This window comes from Temnothorax nylanderi, unplaced genomic scaffold (genome assembly GCF_030848795.1).
Source record: "Temnothorax nylanderi isolate EJ_2023f unplaced genomic scaffold, tnyl_v1.0 TNYL_tig1170_pilon, whole genome shotgun sequence".
NCBI lineage: Eukaryota > Metazoa > Arthropoda > Insecta > Hymenoptera > Formicidae > Temnothorax > Temnothorax nylanderi.
Genome location: NW_027250232.1, coordinates 1 through 19,585, shown reverse-complemented (window position 1 = coordinate 19,585; position 19,585 = coordinate 1). Strand labels below are relative to the sequence as shown.

The window sequence follows — 19,585 nt, the reverse complement described above, 5'->3', positions numbered from 1 at the left end:
TTTTATGCTTTTTTTTACCTTTTTGACATCTTTTACAAATAAATTATGTACATTTCAGATAATATAAATGGCCACATTCAGGAGAACGTTTATTTTGCATCTGTTTTGGAAGTTTTCTTTGCTAAGATTAGATTATACTTTTAGATTTAAAGAAATAGTTTTATCTTAGCGAAGAAAACTTTCAACAGTTGCAAAATAAATGTTTTACTGAATGCAGTCAATCACGATAACACCAAAATGATGTCAAGAGGAATAGAAAATGATTACAAAAACTCACTTTTTAATCATCATTTGATCATTTTCTCATCATTTTGACATCATTTAGACGTCATTTTGATGTAATCGTGATTTAAAAAATCACTAAAAATCATTGCTATATCAAGAATTCATCACAAAATCATCATAAAAAGTGTATCGATTGACGTCATAATGATTTTTCCTAAAATGACTCCTATTTGATGTCATCATGATCTTATTATGATTTTATATTATATCTTCGACACTTATCAGTTTACCTCGCTTTAAGTTAAATTGGGTGCCAGAATGTCACATGGAGACATGTAAAGAATTATTTTTGAAAGAAGTAGATACTTTTCATGCAAAAAATAGTTCTCTTGTTGTAAACAAATCAACATCTAGTAGTAGTGGAGAGGACGATTTTTTTAATGATTTCGACAAAAAAAATGGAATGCGTTGTTCGGTGCAGCCAATACTTAGTAGTAACATTGAGGCGCTGTCATATTTAGAATCTGAAACCAAAGATTTTAATTCTCTCAATCATTATCCTAATGTGAAAAACATTTTCTTGAAGTATAACACAACATTACCATCTTCCGCGGCAGTGGAGCGCCTTTTCAGTTGCGGGCAACAGATATTTGTACCTCGAAGAAATCGTTTATCCGACAGTACATTTGAAAAACTATTATTTTTAAAAAACAAAAACTTATAATTTTATTATATATATTATATATTATATATAACTATTGTAAACCTCTATAAACCATATCTCTATATATAGCACTACTTGTTTAAGTTTTTAAGAAATGACTTCGTTTTTTTCTTCTAATATTTTTACATATTATAGATTATTAAGATATCATAAAAATTAGGTAATAAGGTCTTCAGCTATCAGCGAGCTGATATATCTTGATATAAAATACTTGATATAAAAATAACTTATAAAGTATTCACCCGATATAAATAAAATAAATTGAACTCTTTTATATGCCTAAGTTAGGCAGCCTAACTAAGAGAAAGTTTAATTGTAAAAAATATTATTTTTACAATTAAACTTTTTCTTAGTTTTAATAATATTTTTAAGAATAAAATCACAAAATTATTATTCTTAAAAATATCGTAATTTCTTCTAATAAAAAACACATGTAAAAACTTTTTCTCGAGTATATTATTTTTATATAGCCTAAATAGTTTTTAATATTATCTTAAAAGTATCTAGATGAAACACTTAACTAATTCATCTTTTATCTAGATATACTCAAACCGGAATTATCTTTATCTTATCTAAGATACATGCGCATACGTTTTATCTAATCTGTATCTAGATTATTTTAAGTTATCTAAGCGCAACACTGGTGATTCGTTCAGAAGTGGCACAGATATGGCCGCCTTTGTAATTAAGAATAAAACATTAGGATTGTAATTATACAGTTTTTTAGATAATTAAATTATTTTATATATGAAAAAAAATCGAAATGCATCAGTTTTAGCCCTCCAGCAAGGGGTCGATTGTGTATCTTGAAATAATGAGGTAAAAATTACAAAAGTGAGAAAATTCATTAGCGTATCTACGATTTTATTTATCAAAATCTAATAAAATCTGTTAACTTTTGTTATTTTTACCTCGTTTCAAGATACACAATCGACCTCCAGACGTACGCGGCGGTTTATTTTATCGACTTTAAAAGTTGGCGGGAAGTCGACTTTTCGTCATGACGGGAAGTCGACTTTTCATCATGACGGGAAGTCGACTTTAAGTCGGTGGTTTTTGCGACATTCGCCGACTTCAAGTCGACTTCAAGTCGACTTTCGTCCTTAAAAATGTCGACTTCTCTGCCAAGTCAGTTTCGGTAGAAGTCGACTTCAAGTCGACTTAAAGTCGACTTTATATTTTTAGGGTTAAATAATTATAATACTTCCAAACTTTTAAGTGATATATTATAAATGAACGAAATAGAATAGAATAAATGGCGCGCGCGTAGCGCGCGCCCTTGTGTTGTTCTAGTCCTTTCTAAAAAAAGGCATGTTAAGTCGATAGTCGAATTTATTGTTGCCGCTTTTCCGCGATGCTGATTGGTTTTCTCGCTGCGCTTACTTCATTTGCAGCTGTCATCGTATATTTTGACAGTTGTGTGTATCAAGAAATTAATAGTGTAATAGTAATAGCATAATGTTAAAGCTAAATAGCGCGCGCGAAGCGCGCGTCTGTGGTGCTAGTACTTTAAACATTACGGTAATTAGCCGAAATATAGATTTTTAGTTATTCATGTTAAAAGAAGAAGGCGCTAGTGTTCCCGAAGGTCCGTCTGCAGTCAGAATTAATATATATAAACGTTTTAAAAATTATTTTATACTGAAATAAATAAATATACAGGCTATAAACCTGTATAGCTATAAGCGATAGTTGCTAATTGCGTTCCATCTTGAATTTTTTTTACAGTCGTTTATTAGGATTGCCCTGCTTTTAAATTGAACGCTTTTAAATGTATTATTATTAAACTACTGATATCGATATATTATTAGTAATTTAATATTAAAGCTTGACAGAGTGACGTAAACTAATTCGCTCATAGTATTAACAAGTATTATGCGTTCAAATTCTCGAAAGCTATAGCTTCTTTACTATGCTCTCTCTTTATGTCGATTGATTCGGATAAAAATCTCCGAAGTCTTTCTTTCTCTCGCGATATTCCTGATACATAATCCTAGAGTAAAACTGTACAAAAGCTCTACGAAAGTGGCGATATTTTTCAAGGATCTGGTTCGAGTCTCGGCTCTTGGGGAAGGTGCGCATGTAGAAAGAGTACGTCAAGACAGTTTATCCTGCTAAATGGTTATCAATTCTCTATAAGTTCTGTATTGTTTACACATAAATTATAGAATATCTAAACGTTTCTTTTTTTTCGATGTCCTGCGAAATTGTACAATAGAGTTACAAATAAAAATAAAGCCACACTTTACGTATATTCAGTCTTTGCTAATGTTACATAATAACGTGCGAAAGAACTAACCAGACTATTTAAGAGGCTATTTAAGAATTTTAATCAAGATACTGGAAGCATAAAACTGTTCAGCTAGCTTTACACAAGATATTGGTCTTCTTCTTTATGAAATCGTCAAATTATGATTATGATACATTTCTACATTATCACCAGCATCGAATCTAATCTTATTTATCGTGATACTCTTGAGAAACTGTTAATCCATTGTCTTAATAAACTCGATCGCGGCGCAGAACTGCGTCCACCAATATTGTTCCTCTCCCTCCAATCGATTCCCGTAAAAGCTGTCTACATATTGAACAGTCGATACAACGACGGCGGATTAGTCTGAAATTAAGCACACGTTAACAATCACTTTTCTTGCTAAAATCACATATTCTCTTTTCAATCGCATACCTTGATTATGACATAGACCAGCACGGGAGTCAGATCGTCGGCAGCAGGTATGCCTCTTTCCGACGCCATGGAGAGGAGATTCATGATGGTAGTCGCGCAACGAAATACACACTGCAACTTATCCCTAGGAGTCTTATACGCCGATATCACAGCCAATTCAGCCTGCGCCCATGACCAGGGGCATTCGTAATGATAAACCTTTGGAATGCGTAGGTCCTTGTGATTTGGAGTTACGACTTTCGCCAACTTTTTGATGTGATCCTGAAGAAGCTGGTCCCTATATACATCTCAATCTTCATTTAGATAGAGCGCATTGTGGTATACCCGTGCCATGACGGTTCTTTCCACCACAACTCTCGCCAAATCTAACTGGTTGGCACTCGCCGCTGAAAGTAAGAAGTAAGTTCAGACGTCTCTGAGCACTCCGCTAAGATCAATTGCGAGATAAATAATTATATTCATGTACATTGCCAGATCGGATCGTTGTCCATTTCCGCGTGGACCTTTCCTAGAAAATTATCCACGAGATCCTGTTTCTCGTCAGCTAGCGTAAGCTTTTTAAACTCTTCGCAGAAACGCAGGAGGAAAGCCTCCTTTTTTTCCAAAAATACCCTCACACAAACGGATACAAGATGATTATTGATAGCATCCTGATCGCACTTAACTCGCACGCATAATCTGGAAAATATTATTATTAAACGGTTAACATCTTACATTTAAACATATTTTACATTTACTTATACATTACATACAAAGATGATATTTATATATAAACAGTACCTATCTAAGTGAGCTAATGTCGACAGCAATCCTTGACGACATCTGATTAAATATGCGATATAAGAAGATCGTTTTTGATAATCCTCTCAAAGTGATTTGAAGAGCTTTCTACATCCATCGTCATTAAATAGACGCATGCAACGTAAAGTTTCATGAAGATGAGCTATTAATGCCCTATCCTGCAGGTTTATAGCTTCTGCCAATTGTAATTGTAAAAACGCAACCAGTTCGTTTTCTTTCTGCGACCAACAATGTCTCTGTAATAAAATTTTATATGCCAATATTTGAACATTAAGTAATTAAGTAATCCATAAAAAATCACACTTTGTTTTGTACGCCATGATTAAAAAATAATACAATAAATACCTCTGAAGTATTCCATGGAATGTGTTGAAGGTCAGCAGTGCTAAGTACTAAGTACCATACGTAATTTTCTTTTAGCATCCGCAAAAGCATAAGAGAGTTCTACATTATTCGGATCGATTGAAAGTCTTTCGTCTTCCACCTCTTTTGTACGGGACTGATTGCTTTCGACCGAGGCTGTATCGCTAGCTGCGCTTGGCTTTCTTCTGTATTTCGCTAATATATCATCGGTAGTATCTGAAATTAATCAAAAGAACAATTTATTACTGTCTAAAACTTGCAGGAAAACTTTTCCTTTTTTTTAGCATTACTTTCCGATTTATCTTCGATTCGATTCTACAAAACTATTAAAACAGAAACCGTTTATATTGTAACAAAATAATATACAATAATTGTTAATAGTTATTTATTAATATCTTACCGCCCGCGACATTACCGGATGATGTTACATCTTCCAACATAATCTTGCATAATCTGTGCCTGCACACATCGACGCCGTCGCCACCAGCTTCTCGATCGAAACATCTGTCGTCCATCACGCGGATTGCTTTACCTCTACGATTTCTCAATGACAATTTTAATTTACCAGGAGCATTCTCTGGACTTAGCTTGGCTTCAGTTTCGCCGTTTGCTATGACAGAACCCTCCTGCTGATGTTCCCCATCAAAAGCCTCACATTCTCTTCCTCCGCCTGAGTCTCCATTCGCGCGAAGAGCACGTTGATCATCTGCGTGAGAGTCGCATGGGCTGTTGTTTGATTCATCAGGTTGCGCGATGCCAAGTAAACGTTGTAAACAGTACAAATTGTTAACAATACCGTACCCTCGTGTATCTCCACATGCTGGCTTGTCATTACAGTCAGCAAAGCTTTAATAATCTGCAGCTGCACACCCTCATCGGTCTGTAGACCGGTGAAGCAACCGCAAATTGTCTCGACAATGCGCACAATCAGCAGCTTGTTAGGCTCCGTTGAATCAGGCACATTGCCAGTGAGATGGCCATATGCGATTAACTTCTGCAGGCAGTCCATTGCTGTGTCATCACAATCCGCGGTGACTTGCTCTGACATGCTAACTCAAATGGCAAGAAGTACTTCTCAGCGGTAATGACATTTGAGTCGCTCTTGGGCTATGGCAGGGCGTTTGAGATAACCTCTTCACCCTGCACAACTGGTACATCTTTGATCTCGTTACGGAGGTCCTCTGCAAGATGGAAATATATGAGTGACAAACTTAATTAGCAACTATCGCTTATAGCTACAGGCTTATTATAGCCTGTATATTTATTTATTTCAGTATAAAATAATTTTTAAAACGTTTATATATATTAATTCTGACTGCAGACGGACCTTCGGGAACACTAGCGCCTTCTTCTTTTAACATAAATAACTAAAAATCTATATTTCGGCTAATTACCGAGTTTATAAATATTTAATTAAAATTATCTGGGTGACTCACAAATCTTTTTAATCACACTTCATAACTCTTCATACAAAATACAAACGATTCCATATAAAAACTTTTATTAATTTACCTATTTCGGCTAAATGCATGGTGTAAAAATAAATAATTAATTACAATTAAACGAATGACTCACAAACCTTTTCAATTGCACTTCAAAAGTCTTCATACGAAATACAAACGATTTCATATAGAGATTGGCTGCGTTCAGCCGATACTCCGCTAGCCTAGCAATCGTGAGCAGTCGCTCGTTTGGTAGCGGTTTTGATTTGCAACGACCAACCGCTAACAACCGCTAACTACTAGCGCTTCTGTCCAGCCAAATTTTTCCGTAGCAAATGGTAGCAAAGCGCTCGCTGCTTACGTGCGCTAGGCTAGCGGAGTATCGACTGAACGCACCCATTCTTTAAAAAGACGTTCATTTCCGGCTAAATACATACGAATGATTTTCTGCCGATGTTAAGGCCCGTATTCATAGCCAGTTTTATAGATGTTAGCCTTAAATTGATAGAAATAAACCTTAAAGACCTTGGCACATAGAAAAACTTAAGCAGTAAAACTCAAGCAGTAAGCAAATCAGCCAATCACAGTCAAGAACTTAAGGCACGGCCCTAAGCGGTAGCGAATCCATATCGTTGATTTCTTACTGCTTAAGTTTTACTGCTTAAGTTTTTCTATGTGTCCGGGCCTTAAGGGTCGGCAGGAGACACGGTGGAGACCTCTGTCGGGTTGGCTTAGCTGCGACTCGCTGCGAGTCCGTATTTAATTTATTATAAATTTTTAAGAGCAAAAATGCAAAATCGGGCTCTTTACCTCCCTGCATTATTATATAAAAAGTATATAAAAAAAAATTCACGAATCTATGTAACTTATTTTATGAGAAATCTGGATATTACGAATCCGTAATTCGTAATATCCATATTTCTCATAAAATAAGTTACATAGATTCGTGAATTTTTTTTTTATATACTCTTTATATAATAATGCAGGGAGGTAAAGAGCCCGATTTTGCATTTTTGCTCTTAAAAATTTATAATAAATAAAATAGAAGTTAAAGTGCAGTTTAACGTGCACTTAGTGCATAAAGTGCACCTGAGTGTACCTGAGTTTGCCTGGGTCTCCTGCCGACCCTTAAGTCGTAGGCAAATAAACCAATCTTCGATTACTTTAATGTGAGATAATTTTTCCTTTTTTTTCGTTTTTAAGACTAATAATAAACCAACAAACGCTAAAATTAGACCAACAATCATCAGCAAACGATTACGCATCGATTAGGCTTTTTTTAAATTAAAAATAAAATTTTTCCGGCTAACTTAAGGCTAATTTTTCTTTTTTAATTTAAAAAAAATTAAGAACCAACAAACGTTGTAATTAGGCCAACAATCACCAACAAACGACCAACAAACGATTAAAAAAAAAAAAATGAATAAAGTCGAAGTTGACCGGCTAAGTTACGGAAGGTCGATTTCTTCGAAGCTCTCATTTTTATTCCAGGCTTTCAATCTCAATTTCAAAGGTACGTTATTGTTTGTGCACGTCTTCTGAAGGGTGGGAACATTTCATTTCGTACATATTACTTATAGGGGAGACCGGGGCCTAACCGTCAGTTTTTTTTTCGGTGCCGATTTTTAACAAGAAAATAAATAATTTTAGTTAAAGGTGGTATACCACTGTAAAGAGTGAACCTTTAGCTACAAAATTTATATAGGAAATTTTTATCTACGTCGCTTTGTTTAACCGGTATAGAGCAAAAACGACAACGGTGGAAAAATTGAAATCTCAAAAATGCCGGGGTTTAACCGTCACACTGCATTTTCAATACATATACGTACATCTAATCCTGAAAAATGATATGATACATCTTAATAATTGTTTTTTAAGAGAAAAATATAAAAATTTATTTAAAATTTTTATGCGAAACATTATTAAAAAATAGTTACGAGGGTTCCTCTTTCCGCAGAAGTCACTCGCCCGACTTGTTTCACTCCTCGACGTCGGATGACTCTATTCGGTGTCTGAACGGTTGTAATTCCCGTCTCATCCATATTCCATATGCAGTGAGCCTGGAAATGCCCGGAAATGCCTTGGAAATGCACCCGGACTGCTTACTAACGGATTAACCCCAAACACAAGTTTCAGGTTTAATCGCCCACGAAATATTAGACATCAACGATAATGAAAAAACTACACTGGATTCGTGTTCAGCATGCATTACTCTTTATAATCACGTACCTCGAGATTTGGAGAGCAAATATTATTGCAGATATTACAAAATTTCCACGCGCAGAAAATGTAACTTTCACCTTCCGAAAACACGTTTGCCCTCGTAAAAATCATAACACGGCAGGTAACCTGCCGAAACTCCGTTGGTCACATGGGTACCAAAAGCAGCGTTTACAATGTTAATAGCGAGTTCGCACAATATACAGGTTCCGAGATATTTGATTTGACGGTTCAACCCCGGCGACGGTTAGGCCCCGGTCTCCCCTACAACTGTTTATATTAGAAAATAAGGTTATGAGGTGACAACACTTTTACATTTTTTTCAATTATTACTAATTATTTTACAATCCCACCCTTTATTAGTACCTATACTTTACTCCTGTAAAAGGATTTTGCGATCTGTAAAGCCGTTTCAAAATTAGAGCTTTGACTGTAATTGTCGGTAATTTGAAGGGGATCCTGGAGTGACAGCGACAAGGCATAATCGGTCTAAGCAATATCTTTGAATTGGCTGAACAGAATGGAAAATCCTTTTACACGATTAAAGTACGCACAAAAATGTAGAGGGCTGTACATGATTTTTTCTGATAAACTAAAAAAAAATTTTATTTTTATAAATATTATTGTCTTCACTTGACGACAATATTTGCTTCATACAAAAATTCTGCAGTTTTTCTATAGAAAATAGTGATGCAGCCCTCTACAAAAAACTGTCAGGAATAATATCGTGCAATTAGAAGTAAGATTTGAAGCCTAAAAAAAAAGATATTTTGATGCTAGAAATCGCTCCGATATCTCGGACGGAGAAAGAATTAACCAATGGCATTGGCCAAATTGTTTAAAGATGATTGGTCAATTCTTTCGCCGTCCGAAATCTCGGAGCGATTTCTAGCTCCGTGTGGAATGTGGATACAAGGCTTTACACTTTTTGCGCTTGGAATCTTCACTTTCTCTCTCTCTCTCAACGTACGAATATATATTTATCTCATTTTAGGTGCAAAAACTTTTAGGGATTTCAAGCAACACGAACAAACCTATCACCACTCACCAGTGCTTATGGTTCGTACAATGGGGATGGATGGATTGTCGTCTGCCATAACATAACCTTGACAAGTTCTTGGGCGCGATATTAAACAAGTGGAGCAATTCCATCAAACGATTTTTTCACCTGAGATATCTGATCAAGGTTTATAAAATAATTGGTATCTATTTAGGGACGATAACCCCCTGTTTGCTCAATCGTGACATTATTTCAGAAGTAACGCTCGATCGTACGAATGTCGCAATATGCGAATTGTCTTGTGAATTTAATAGCATTTTAATTTGGAATATTTAATTTTTCGAGAGAAAACGGGAGGGGTTACAATCATCTTCGCATTTACAGATTATCTTACGATGTCCGAGAACGCGACTGAAGCGGCGGCGGCTGAGAAAGAAGCCGCCGCCGCCGCCGAAGAGCCGAATCCCGTCTCGGAAGAGGACCGGCAATTCTTGACAGAGCACGTGCGTGAAACGGAACAGAGACTCGCGACGAAGGAAGAGATTCGCGCGGCCAATCTGAATCCCACGAGACCTCCGGACGCGTCATTCAGTAAACTCGACTCGAGCCTCAAGAGGAACACTACGTTTGTCAAGAAACTGAAAAACTTCAGCGTGACTCAGCTCGACACGGTTCTGAAAGATATGGCGAATTTAAACCTGACCAAATACGTGAGCGAGGTTGCCACTGCTCTGGTAGATGCCAAAATAAAGATGACCGACGTTGCGCCTGCTATTAGAGTGTGCAGCTTCCTCCATCAGACGTACGCCGAGTTCTCCACTCATTTCTTCGAAAATTGGCAAAGGATCCTGTCGTTCAAGATCGGCGACAAGATCGCGAATCCCAGCAAGCTGAGAGTAGATCTGCGATTCTACGCGGAATTGGTGAACGCTGGGATATTCACGCACAAGCAGGGCCTGTCGCTGCTTGGCTCGGTGTTAACTGTGTTGATCAATATGGACAAAGAGGAGCATAATAACGCCAGTATAATATTGAGTTTCTGCCGGCACTGCGGCGAGGATTATGCCGGTCTTGTACCTAAAAGAGTGCGAGAGCTGTCGGAGAAATTAAATGTTTCGATTCCAAAGAGTAAATTGTTATCGCCGGACAAGCAGCAAAACGTGAGACTGCTGCTACGCGACTATTACAACTCCTTGTGCAAACATATGTTAAAGGAACACAAGGAGCTGCAGGCGTTCGAGAAACAGAATCGCAAGATACTGCAAACCAGAGGAGAATTGAGCTCGGAACGAAAGGAAAAGTTGGAAGCTCTGCAAGTTTCTTACGAGCGTCTATTAACCAGCGTGCAGAGCTTCTCCGATACGTTAGACGAGCCGATGCCCGAGCTTCCGGTGGACAACGAAACAAAAACGGAAGCGGAGGAAACCCTGAAGATGATCAACGAGGGAGAAGACAGCAGCATGTTGGAGGATATGTGGGGTGACGAAGAGACGAGACGTTTCTACGAAGTATTACCGGATCTGACTGTCTTCCTACCAGGCTCGTATTTGAAGGACACCCCGAAAGATAGCGCAAAAACAGAAACAGAAACAGCAATAACGGAAGACGCTCTTGACGAAGAAATTGTTTTCGACGAGCTGGAAGAGACCGAGAAGGTCGAGGAGCCGCCGGAGGTGGAGGTGGAGGAGCCACAGGTATCCAACACGAGCAACAAAATATTGCTCGACGCTTTCCTGACACATCTGCCAAATTGCGTAAATCGCGAGATGATCGACAACGCCGCGGTGAACTTCCTGATGAATCTCAACACGAAGCACAACAAGAAGAAGCTGGTAAAAGCTCTTTTCGGTGTTTCTAGAATTCGTCAGGATTTGCTACCCTTCTACTCCCGTTTAGCAGCTATTCTTTATCCAGTAATGCCCGAGATTGGCAATGACCTGTGCCAGATGCTGAAGCAGGACTTTAAATACCACGTGCGCAAGAAAGATCAGATTAACATCGAGTCGAAGATCAAGGTGGTCCGCTATATCGGTGAGCTCGTCAAATTTAAGCTCTACTCCAAAATAGAGGCATTGTACTGCCTGAAGGTTTTACTGCATGACTTTACACACCATCATATCGAAATGGCTTGCAACCTGTTGGAGATTTGCGGCCGATATCTCTTCTGTTCGCCAGATTCTCATCAAAGGACCAAGGTCTACCTAGAGCAGATGATGCGTAAAAAAGCGGTCACTGCACTTGATTCGCGCTACGTCACGATCATCGAGAACGCGTATTACTTCGTGAACCCACCCGAATCGACCGGCGGCGTCACGAAGAAGGACAGACCACCTGTACATGAATTTATTAGGAAACTACTTTATCAGGATCTCTCCAAGACGAATACTGACAAGGTGCTTAAGTGGATGCGTAAACTTGACTGGGAAGATGAGAGCGTGTCGACCTACGCCATAAAATGTCTCACCGCCGCCTACAACGTTAAGTATCCTAATATTCGATGCGTGGGAAGCCTATTGGCCGGCTTAGTAGCCCATTACGAGACCATCGGGCCTCAGGTGGTCGACGGTGTGTTCGAAGACATACGACTATGTATGGAGATCAACCTACCGAAATTCAATCAACGACGCATTGCCATGGTCAAGTACTTGGGCGAGCTGTACAATTATCGAATGGTGGAGAGCGGCGACATTTTCCGTACTTTGTATTTGCTTATCACCTTCGGCGTCAGCACGGACCACTCAGTGCCAAGCGTGCTCGATCCGCCTGATCATCTCTTTCGTATTCGTCTAGTGTGCACATTATTGGAGACTTGCGGCCAGTACTTTAGCGGTGGATCCAGCAAGAAAAAGCTTGACTATTTCCTCGTATTTTTCCAGAACTACTTCTGGTTCAAGTACACGGATCCGGTTTGGACGTCCGAGAATCCATTCCCCGTTGGGGTAGATTACATGTATCGCGACACGTTAACGATGCTACGACCCAAAATGCAATTGTTCCAGAGCTACAAAGAGGCGCAATGCGCCGTAGAAGAGTTGCGCAACACCCTCTACCCGACCTTGGGTAATCCTCCCGTTGACGATACCGCGGCAGAAGGCGAAAATGAGATGGGCGTTATTATGGAAGGCGACGAGGAAGCAGCGATGACCGGGAACGGTAGTGGGGATGCGAAGGGTATAGCCGAGCTGCATTTCGAGGAATCCGAGGATTGCTCGGAGGCGCAGTCGGAAGAGGAATGGACAGCCGATGCGGAACGCGACGACACCATGGGCACTCAAGAGAACACTCAGGGCGATCGATCTCAGAGTCTCTCGGCGGACGGTGGCACCGAGGGCGTGATCGTGGACGTGACGGAGGAACTGAACGCAGCTTTGCCAGCCGGACCAAGACGCGTGAGCTGTCCGGAGGACGATGATTTCCTGTCGGCGTTGGATAAAATGGTCTCGGACAATATACAAGACCGTATGCGAGATTCGGTCAAACCGCAACAGGTAGACATTTCTGTGCCGTTGCACGTAAAGAGCACGAAGAAGACATATGAGCAACTGCAGGAGAGACCGACCGATAATAGCACAGTAGATTTTGTATTGATGTTGAGAAAGGGTAACAAACAGCAGTACAAGAATCTTGCGGTCCCGGTGTCGTCCGAGTTGGCTATGAATCTCAGGAATCGCGAACAGGAACAGAAGGAGGAGAAGGAGCGCGTGAAGAGACTGACTTTGAACATCACCGAGAGGCAAGAGGAGGAAGACTATCAAGAGACTATGAATCAAAGCACGAGACCGGTCACCGTAAACTTGAATAGGGAACGACGGCAAAAGTATAATCATCCTAAAGGAGCGCCCGATGCCGATCTCATCTTCGGACCGAAGAAAATTCGATAAACGAAAATTCTCGAATAACTCTTTTAAAGTCGAACGGTTGCACGCCACTGGGAAACTGTTGATGCATTTGTGAAGTGAAATTTCACGCTTCGGACTTGTCAAGTATATAGTTAACTAACTTTGTCTACGGTTAGTTTTACCGCTTTTTACTATAATGTTTCAGAGTTTCTTCGAGGACGAACGTTTCATGATGTATCGCACACATCAGAATTTGGACGAGTGTATTATATGTACAGATGATGAAAGTTAGCATTTGAACGAATCAGTTGTAAGACTGATACAATAAACCCTCGTTAAAGAAAAGTTAGGATAACTAACTTCGATATATATGTATGTGTGTGTATACATATATATATATATATATATATATATTACAAATACATAACATTTATTTTCCTGGTCAAAATGTATGTTTAAAAAATCTATTAATATGGACTATTACAACGCACTGCCGATTTTTAATTACACGCAGGGTTTACTGTATCATACAAATGCATTTTTAATGCAACTAGATATACATTGATATATATATATATATATATATATATCATTTATCGTATACATGATACCTTTTGTGTGACGCGAATGTTATTAGACATTTTTACACAGACTTATAATCGATCATCATTTTGACTTTCAACGAAAGCTATGTTGTGATAGAATATACGATCAATTTATATACTTATCCGTGATATTTTTAACATAATTCCGTACCTCATTTGATTCCATACCTATATTGAAAAATAAAATGGTCTCTTTTCCTCTGCAGATCGCGAATGATATATAAGTGAAATTTGCAGGCTGTAATCAAACTTTCTATCGAAAGAACAGAACGAATAAAACAGAACTCAACACTGATGTACAATTATTTATTTTTATCTAAGAAATTATCGCCATGTACAAAATGAATATAAATAAATGTTTTAGGTGCTTTAACGTTTGATACGGCTCGGTAGTAAGTTTTGCAATAACGACGTCACGTATATCTACCGAAATACATATATGAAATTGATAAACATGTAAATTAACACTAAATGCACATCTGCACCTAATCACTGCCTCTTACGGATCTTCCTCCGCGTCTTCGAATTGACCTGCTTCGATGTCCATTGCTTCTTCTGCCTCCGCTCCTGTGTGAGTGGTCCCCATTTGCTCTGTTAATAATGAAAAATTAGAAATCTATCATTCAGATACATTGACATCCAATTCTTTCTTTGATGTCTCATTGTGGATCAAAAACCATATAACATTATCACATTAAATGTGTAGTACAAGCATTGCTCAATCTAAAGAAACTTGAACTTGAATAATATGAATAAAAATTAAGTATACCTGTCGGTAAAATACAAGGCGCATCTCCAGCGCCCACCTCTTCGTCATATTCACCCTCATACTCTTCTTCGGCGTCTTCATAGATATCCTCTTTAATTACAACAGGAGTTTTTTAATTATCCCAATTAATTGCAAATAAGATAATTATCCAATTTGATTACTTACCGTCTGAAAAACTGTCCTGTGGGTCAGGATGAAGCGCTTGGCATGCATTCATTGCTTGAAACATTAAGTCTAAATTATTCGTATTATCCGGCGCAAACTGCATTTCCGTAATTGGAGCGTCCGCATCGTCGTCCTCGTTTTCTGAACCGTTTTCAGATGATAAAGGTAATGGCATATCTGCACAAATGAAATTACACAATTACATTAGGCTTATCAAATAAAGCCTTGAATTATAACAGTATGAACACGAATCGGAGTAAAATCGTTCAAAAGGTCCACAGAAATTAAGTCATTTTTATTAATTGATATTCTTTGTGCTTCAAATAATATACCTGGCAAGTCTACTTTGGCATCGACCATAATGTATAAACATTGTCTCGGATGGACCTGTTCATCTCGCGAAACAGCGTGTAATGAAATGTGAGGATACTCGAGCGAAAATCCCTGTTGCTTGTCGCTGTCCACCCAGGAGAGCACGCTGCCAATTAAGAATACATAATTAGAGCACACAAAACATCACATATCTACAAATTGTTCAAAACAGCAAACTGGAACAGACTCGCTACCTCTCCGTAATGTAAAACGTGCCCTTTCCCACTTCTCTACCATTGATATATACCGTAGTATTTGGCTCCTCATGGCGTATTCCTTCCTGCGGCGGCAGGAAGCTGCTAAGTACCACCATATTTCAATCTGAAAACACAGGCACCGTTTAGTAGAGGCACGAACTGACTAACGCCTACGAGTCGACGATGGACGATGTTTACGACTGCCAATCGCGTTGCCAATAACAATGCAACAAAAATGAGCCATCAAGGCAAGTGTTATCTCGTCACGCTTGCATGTATATGTCGTCATGCAAAAAAAAAACAGAGTAAATATAGAAGCATCGCGGATACTGAAACGATGTGATCCGAGGGCAGAATCGTGGAATACAAAATTACCCTCGACGTGCGTGACGGAGCGCTTCGCGCGTAAACACCTCCTCGTGGAGGAGAGGTCAGAGGAGCGGCGAACGCGCGCGCGTGAGAACGAGCCGCGGATCTCCACCCGCAACTCGTAAACACCGTGAAACACCGGTGTCGCGCCGCTCGACACTCTCTAACCAAGCGACCAGAACTCACCGTTCCCGTTTACCCCGACGAGACAATTGCCTGCGAGCACGAACCGAACGCGAACGTTCGGCGGACGAGATCCCTCGCGACGCACGCGAAAGCGTATCCCCGGTTAGGCGGTTACTCGCGCTCGCCGTCGTCGGCCCCACGAACGCGGCTGTCACGAACCGTCTGAAGTTGCCTACGACGGCTACGACCTGCCTGCTGCCTGCGTGCGACGCGACGTGCACCACGGCGCGCGCGCGCGCGCGCGCTCGTACGCAAATCCGCAATCCGCCGTTCGACCGTCGGTCGCTCGCCACGTCTAGTCGACAATGGACTGTTTTGCGCGTAAAATTAATCCTCCTAAAAAGCTTAAATTTCCTAAGCTTAATTTCGCGATACTTGACACGCGTATCGACAATTTTACGACGCTGCTCCGTTGGAGAACTTATTTATGCGCTTCCGTGAAAAAAAAAAAACGGTATCTGTTTAATTCGAGTCGAAGAACAGTAGAAAAGATCGAATCAGTTTTTGCAGCCCCTATTTTTCCTCCCTTCTTCTCAACGGATACGAACAGATGAGAAAAGTTTATATATTTTATAACTCTTTACTGTTTGTGTTTAGTCGGGCGTAGCGTGAAGCGCGATGCGATTCCGCGCTGCTATTTATTGATGCGTCGCCGTCGCGCGCACGGCATGGCGGAGCGCACGTCGACCGCGACGCGGAATGCGGGGTTCGGGGTACGGCGCTCGTTTTATTTAACGTTGCCGCGGCACGTTGCCTACGACCGTTAATGCTGGGTCTACAATGCGAGTCGCAAAGTCGTGAGTCGCAAGAATTGACCAATCACAGTCGATTATTCTCCTCAAATTTGACTGTGATTGGTCAATTCTTGCGACTCACGACTTTGCGACTCGCATTGTAGACCCAGCATAAATGGCACGGTGCCGACGGAAGCGGCGACGGGCGACGGGCGTGTTTTACGCGAGATCGTCGCGCGGAAGAGGCGCGACCGTCCGTAAAACCTGGTCCGACGCCGACGGTGCGTTTCCGCGCGGGCGACGCAAATGAATAATTAATCTCTTTTTCTAATCTTATAACCTCAACTTAAACCTAACCTCTAACCTTAAAATCGTTGATAATCATAGCTGAAAGATCCACGTGTATGCTTTGCACTGGCTTGGAATGCCTCGCGATTATTGATTTTTCGCTTAATGTAAGCGAAAACATTTTAAATGGCAATTGATGTTAATTGTTGATCGAGAATATTCATATCAAAGATATTAAATATATAAGTAAGAATTATCCGATTGAACGTCATTGACTTATTGACATACAATGCGTACAATATAAATGCCGGCAGTTTTTTTATCGTTAATTTTTACTGTGCATATGTGATATATGAATTATATTTACAAAGAAGATGAGCTTATTTGTTATAAACAGGTAGGAAACATAAATCTTGTTAAACGATCATGATGCATAGGATATAACAACCTTTTGTGCAAATCCATTATCCATTAATTTCACTTAAGAATATGTGTATTGTATACAGATACGAGGGTGAAAGCAAGAAGGAGGTTGAAAATGAAACGAATCACCTTTCTGAACTGCTGAAGAAGATAGAAGAGCGTAAAAGACAAAGAGTTGTGCCAAGTAATAAATCCACATTAGATGACGATGGAAATAATTTGGAGGAACCTAAGAAAAAGAAAAAGAAAAAATTGCTTAAAGCAGAGAAAGCTGATGATTCACAGATTGAGGGCGAAAATGCCAGCAGTGAGAAAATTGTAGATGAACAAATTGTAGAAACAGCCAAAGTATCAACGAAAAAGAAGAAAAAGAAGAAGAAGAAAGATATTGAGAGTGAACACCATTCTGCTACAATAGACAAAAATATAGATTTAGAAGAAAAGGATGAAAATTTAGCACAGGAAAATAATGACGATAAAGATACTACAGAGAAGGAAATACCTTCGCAGAGCAATTTCATGGTATTAGGCGCAAGAGCTCGAAAAAAGCAGCATGAAGTGAAGAGAGTGTTACCAGATTGGCTGGCACATCCTGAAGTTATATCTGCTGATTTAAACAGTGGTCCTACCTTGGAAGAATTGGAATCAGTTTTGGATGCTAAATTGATGGAAGTCTTAAGGACCAATGGCATTACTAAGTTATTTCCAGTCCAATCTAGTATAATAAAATGGTTACACAAGTGCAAGATGGATAGGAAATTGGGATGGTGGCCAAGAGACACTTGTGTATCTGCTCCAACAGGCAGTGGTGAGTATTTACAACAATGATAATAATTATATGTTATATGATTATTGATTATCCATTGAATTAATATACATTTTTAACATTATTTTATATAATTTTATTATAGGCAAGACTCTAGCTTATGTGTTACCAATTGTACAGGAATTGCAAACACGATTGGTACCGAAAATTCGCTGCTTGATCGTCCTACCAGTGCAAGAACTGGCCGCACAGATTCATAAAGTAATGGTCGCTTATACTTCTCACACGGATCTGAAAGTAGGCTTGCTTTCGGGTGCATTTCCATTTGAGCGAGAGCAAAGCGGTATAATTAAGAAAAGTATGTATATTACCACCAATTATTAAAAAAAAATTAAATAGATAACTATATGAAAATTTAGTAAAATTATTTATAAAGCTGAAAGGGGGAAGTACTTATCCACGGTGGACATTGTAATCGCGACACCTGGTCGCTTATTGGATCATATATTAAAGACACCTGGATTTTCCTTGGATTCTCTGAGGTTTCTCGTTATCGATGAAGCCGATCGTGCAACAGAATGGCTACAGTATTTACCTGAACCTCATTCTCGGGCTCCTATTTTAACGCTTGGAAACATGCGCTCGAGGTTAATTTTTTAATAGAACGTTTAACAGAATATATATATTTTTTCTAATAAATTAATTTATCATTTTTCAACAGCAAAATTATACCAGCTCAAAAGCTATTATTTAGCGCAACCTTGTCGCAAGATCCTGAGAAGTTGAGCCGGCTAGGTCTTTTCCAGCCAAGATTGTTCACAACCGTAGTAACCGATAAAGACACTGATGTGAATTTAGACAAACTCACGGGTGACTTTGTCGGACGCTACACAAGTCCAGGAGAACTGACGGAACTCGCGGTGGAATGTTCCTCCTATGACAAACCAATTGTCTTGTATCAGCTGTTGACGAAACACGATATCATTCCTAAGACTCTCGTTTTCACGAATTCCGGACAAACCGCGCATAGACTGGCGCTTTTGATGCAATTACTCTTGTCAGAACGGAATGTCACAGTGGGAGAATTATCCGCCCAGCTCGCGTCAAAGCAACGCGAAAGTGTTCTGGGCAAATTCGCAAACACAGAGATACATGTGTAAGTTTTGCGCTTTGTTAAAGTAAAATAATTCTAATTCTACAGGAAAAAATATTTTTGTCTTAGAAATAAAACATTTCTTATTCTAATTCTAGTTCTAGAAAGATGAGATAATAAAATAAGATATATCTTACGAACGTAAGAAAGAAAATAGTTTAGCTTTAATAGTTTAATTAATCTTGATTATTCTTTTCAGATTAATAAGTTCGGACGCGCTGGCTAGAGGCTTGGACATTCTGGATGTGCAACTAGTCG

General features: G+C 39.3%; 4 protein-coding genes across 7 annotated transcripts; 2 read left to right on the top strand and 2 right to left on the bottom strand.

Moving 5' to 3' along the window:
- Positions 1-3,054: 3,054 nt before the first annotated feature.
- LOC139786851 (uncharacterized) lies at positions 3,055-6,633 on the bottom strand. 3 transcript variants are annotated; one of them, XM_071725961.1, is made up of 8 exons: positions 6,379-6,633; positions 5,601-5,980; positions 5,200-5,505; positions 4,782-5,015; positions 4,416-4,672; positions 4,102-4,313; positions 3,636-4,021; positions 3,055-3,566 (listed from the first exon to the last, which is right to left on the bottom strand). In XM_071725961.1, the coding sequence occupies exons 2-4, from the start codon at positions 5,845-5,847 to the stop codon at positions 4,822-4,824; spliced, it is 747 nt and encodes a 248-aa protein (XP_071582062.1). In that variant the 5' UTR covers positions 5,848-5,980; positions 6,379-6,633; the 3' UTR covers positions 3,055-3,566; positions 3,636-4,021; positions 4,102-4,313; positions 4,416-4,672; positions 4,782-4,821. The 3 variants fall into 3 exon arrangements, 2 of the variants coding, with proteins under 2 accessions (XP_071582062.1, XP_071582063.1); XM_071725962.1 differs by lacking the exon at positions 6,379-6,633 and adding an exon at positions 6,127-6,158; XR_011722442.1 differs by lacking the exon at positions 6,379-6,633 and having other exon boundaries at positions 5,200-5,525; positions 5,601-6,120.
- Positions 6,634-9,455: 2,822 nt separating this feature from the next.
- LOC139786854 (regulator of nonsense transcripts 2-like) lies at positions 9,456-14,200 on the top strand. 2 transcript variants are annotated; one of them, XM_071725974.1, is made up of 2 exons: positions 9,456-9,647; positions 9,846-14,200. In XM_071725974.1, exon 2 carries the CDS (start codon positions 9,857-9,859, stop codon positions 13,340-13,342), a length of 3,486 nt encoding a protein of 1,161 aa, XP_071582075.1. In that variant the 5' UTR covers positions 9,456-9,647; positions 9,846-9,856; the 3' UTR covers positions 13,343-14,200. The 2 variants fall into 2 exon arrangements, with proteins under 2 accessions (XP_071582075.1, XP_071582076.1); XM_071725975.1 differs by having other exon boundaries at positions 9,456-9,663.
- LOC139786855 (methylosome subunit pICln-like) lies at positions 14,198-16,163 on the bottom strand. The gene is made up of 6 exons (XM_071725976.1): positions 15,964-16,163; positions 15,406-15,532; positions 15,172-15,317; positions 14,840-15,016; positions 14,675-14,764; positions 14,198-14,496 (listed from the first exon to the last, which is right to left on the bottom strand). The coding sequence occupies exons 2-6, from the start codon at positions 15,522-15,524 to the stop codon at positions 14,405-14,407; spliced, it is 624 nt and encodes a 207-aa protein (XP_071582077.1). The 5' UTR covers positions 15,525-15,532; positions 15,964-16,163; the 3' UTR covers positions 14,198-14,404.
- An 861-nt stretch (positions 16,164-17,024) lies between these two features.
- Dbp73d (putative ATP-dependent RNA helicase Dbp73D) lies at positions 17,025-19,581 on the top strand (the record flags this gene model as incomplete). Its single annotated transcript, XM_071725973.1, has 6 exons — positions 17,025-17,382; positions 17,492-18,216; positions 18,320-18,532; positions 18,611-18,821; positions 18,896-19,330; positions 19,527-19,581. Coding segments are annotated over exons 1-6 (1,662 nt in total), but the record flags the coding sequence as incomplete, so codon positions are not given.
- Positions 19,582-19,585: the final 4 nt, after the last annotated feature.

Bases quoted from the DNA above. Each gene is read 5' to 3' on its own strand.
- LOC139786851 (XM_071725961.1), bottom strand. From the start codon at position 5,847: ATGTCAGAGCAAGTCACCGCGGATTGTGATGACACAGCAATGGACTGC. The intron at 5,506-5,600 runs GTACGGTATTGT...ACTCTCACGCAG, and splicing joins GCATGTGGAGATACACGAGG to ATGATCAACGTGCTCTTCGC. The intron at 5,016-5,199 runs GTAAGATATTAA...GATTAATTTCAG, and splicing joins ATCCGGTAATGTCGCGGGCG to ATACTACCGATGATATATTA.
- LOC139786854 (XM_071725974.1), top strand. From the start codon at position 9,857: ATGTCCGAGAACGCGACTGAAGCGGCGGCGGCTGAGAAAGAAGCCGCC.
- LOC139786855 (XM_071725976.1), bottom strand. From the start codon at position 15,524: ATGGTGGTACTTAGCAGCTTCCTGCCGCCGCAGGAAGGAATACGCCAT. The intron at 14,765-14,839 runs GTAAGTAATCAA...TTGTAATTAAAG, and splicing joins ACAGGACAGTTTTTCAGACG to AGGATATCTATGAAGACGCC. The intron at 14,497-14,674 runs GTATACTTAATT...CATTATTAACAG, and splicing joins GCCTTGTATTTTACCGACAG to AGCAAATGGGGACCACTCAC.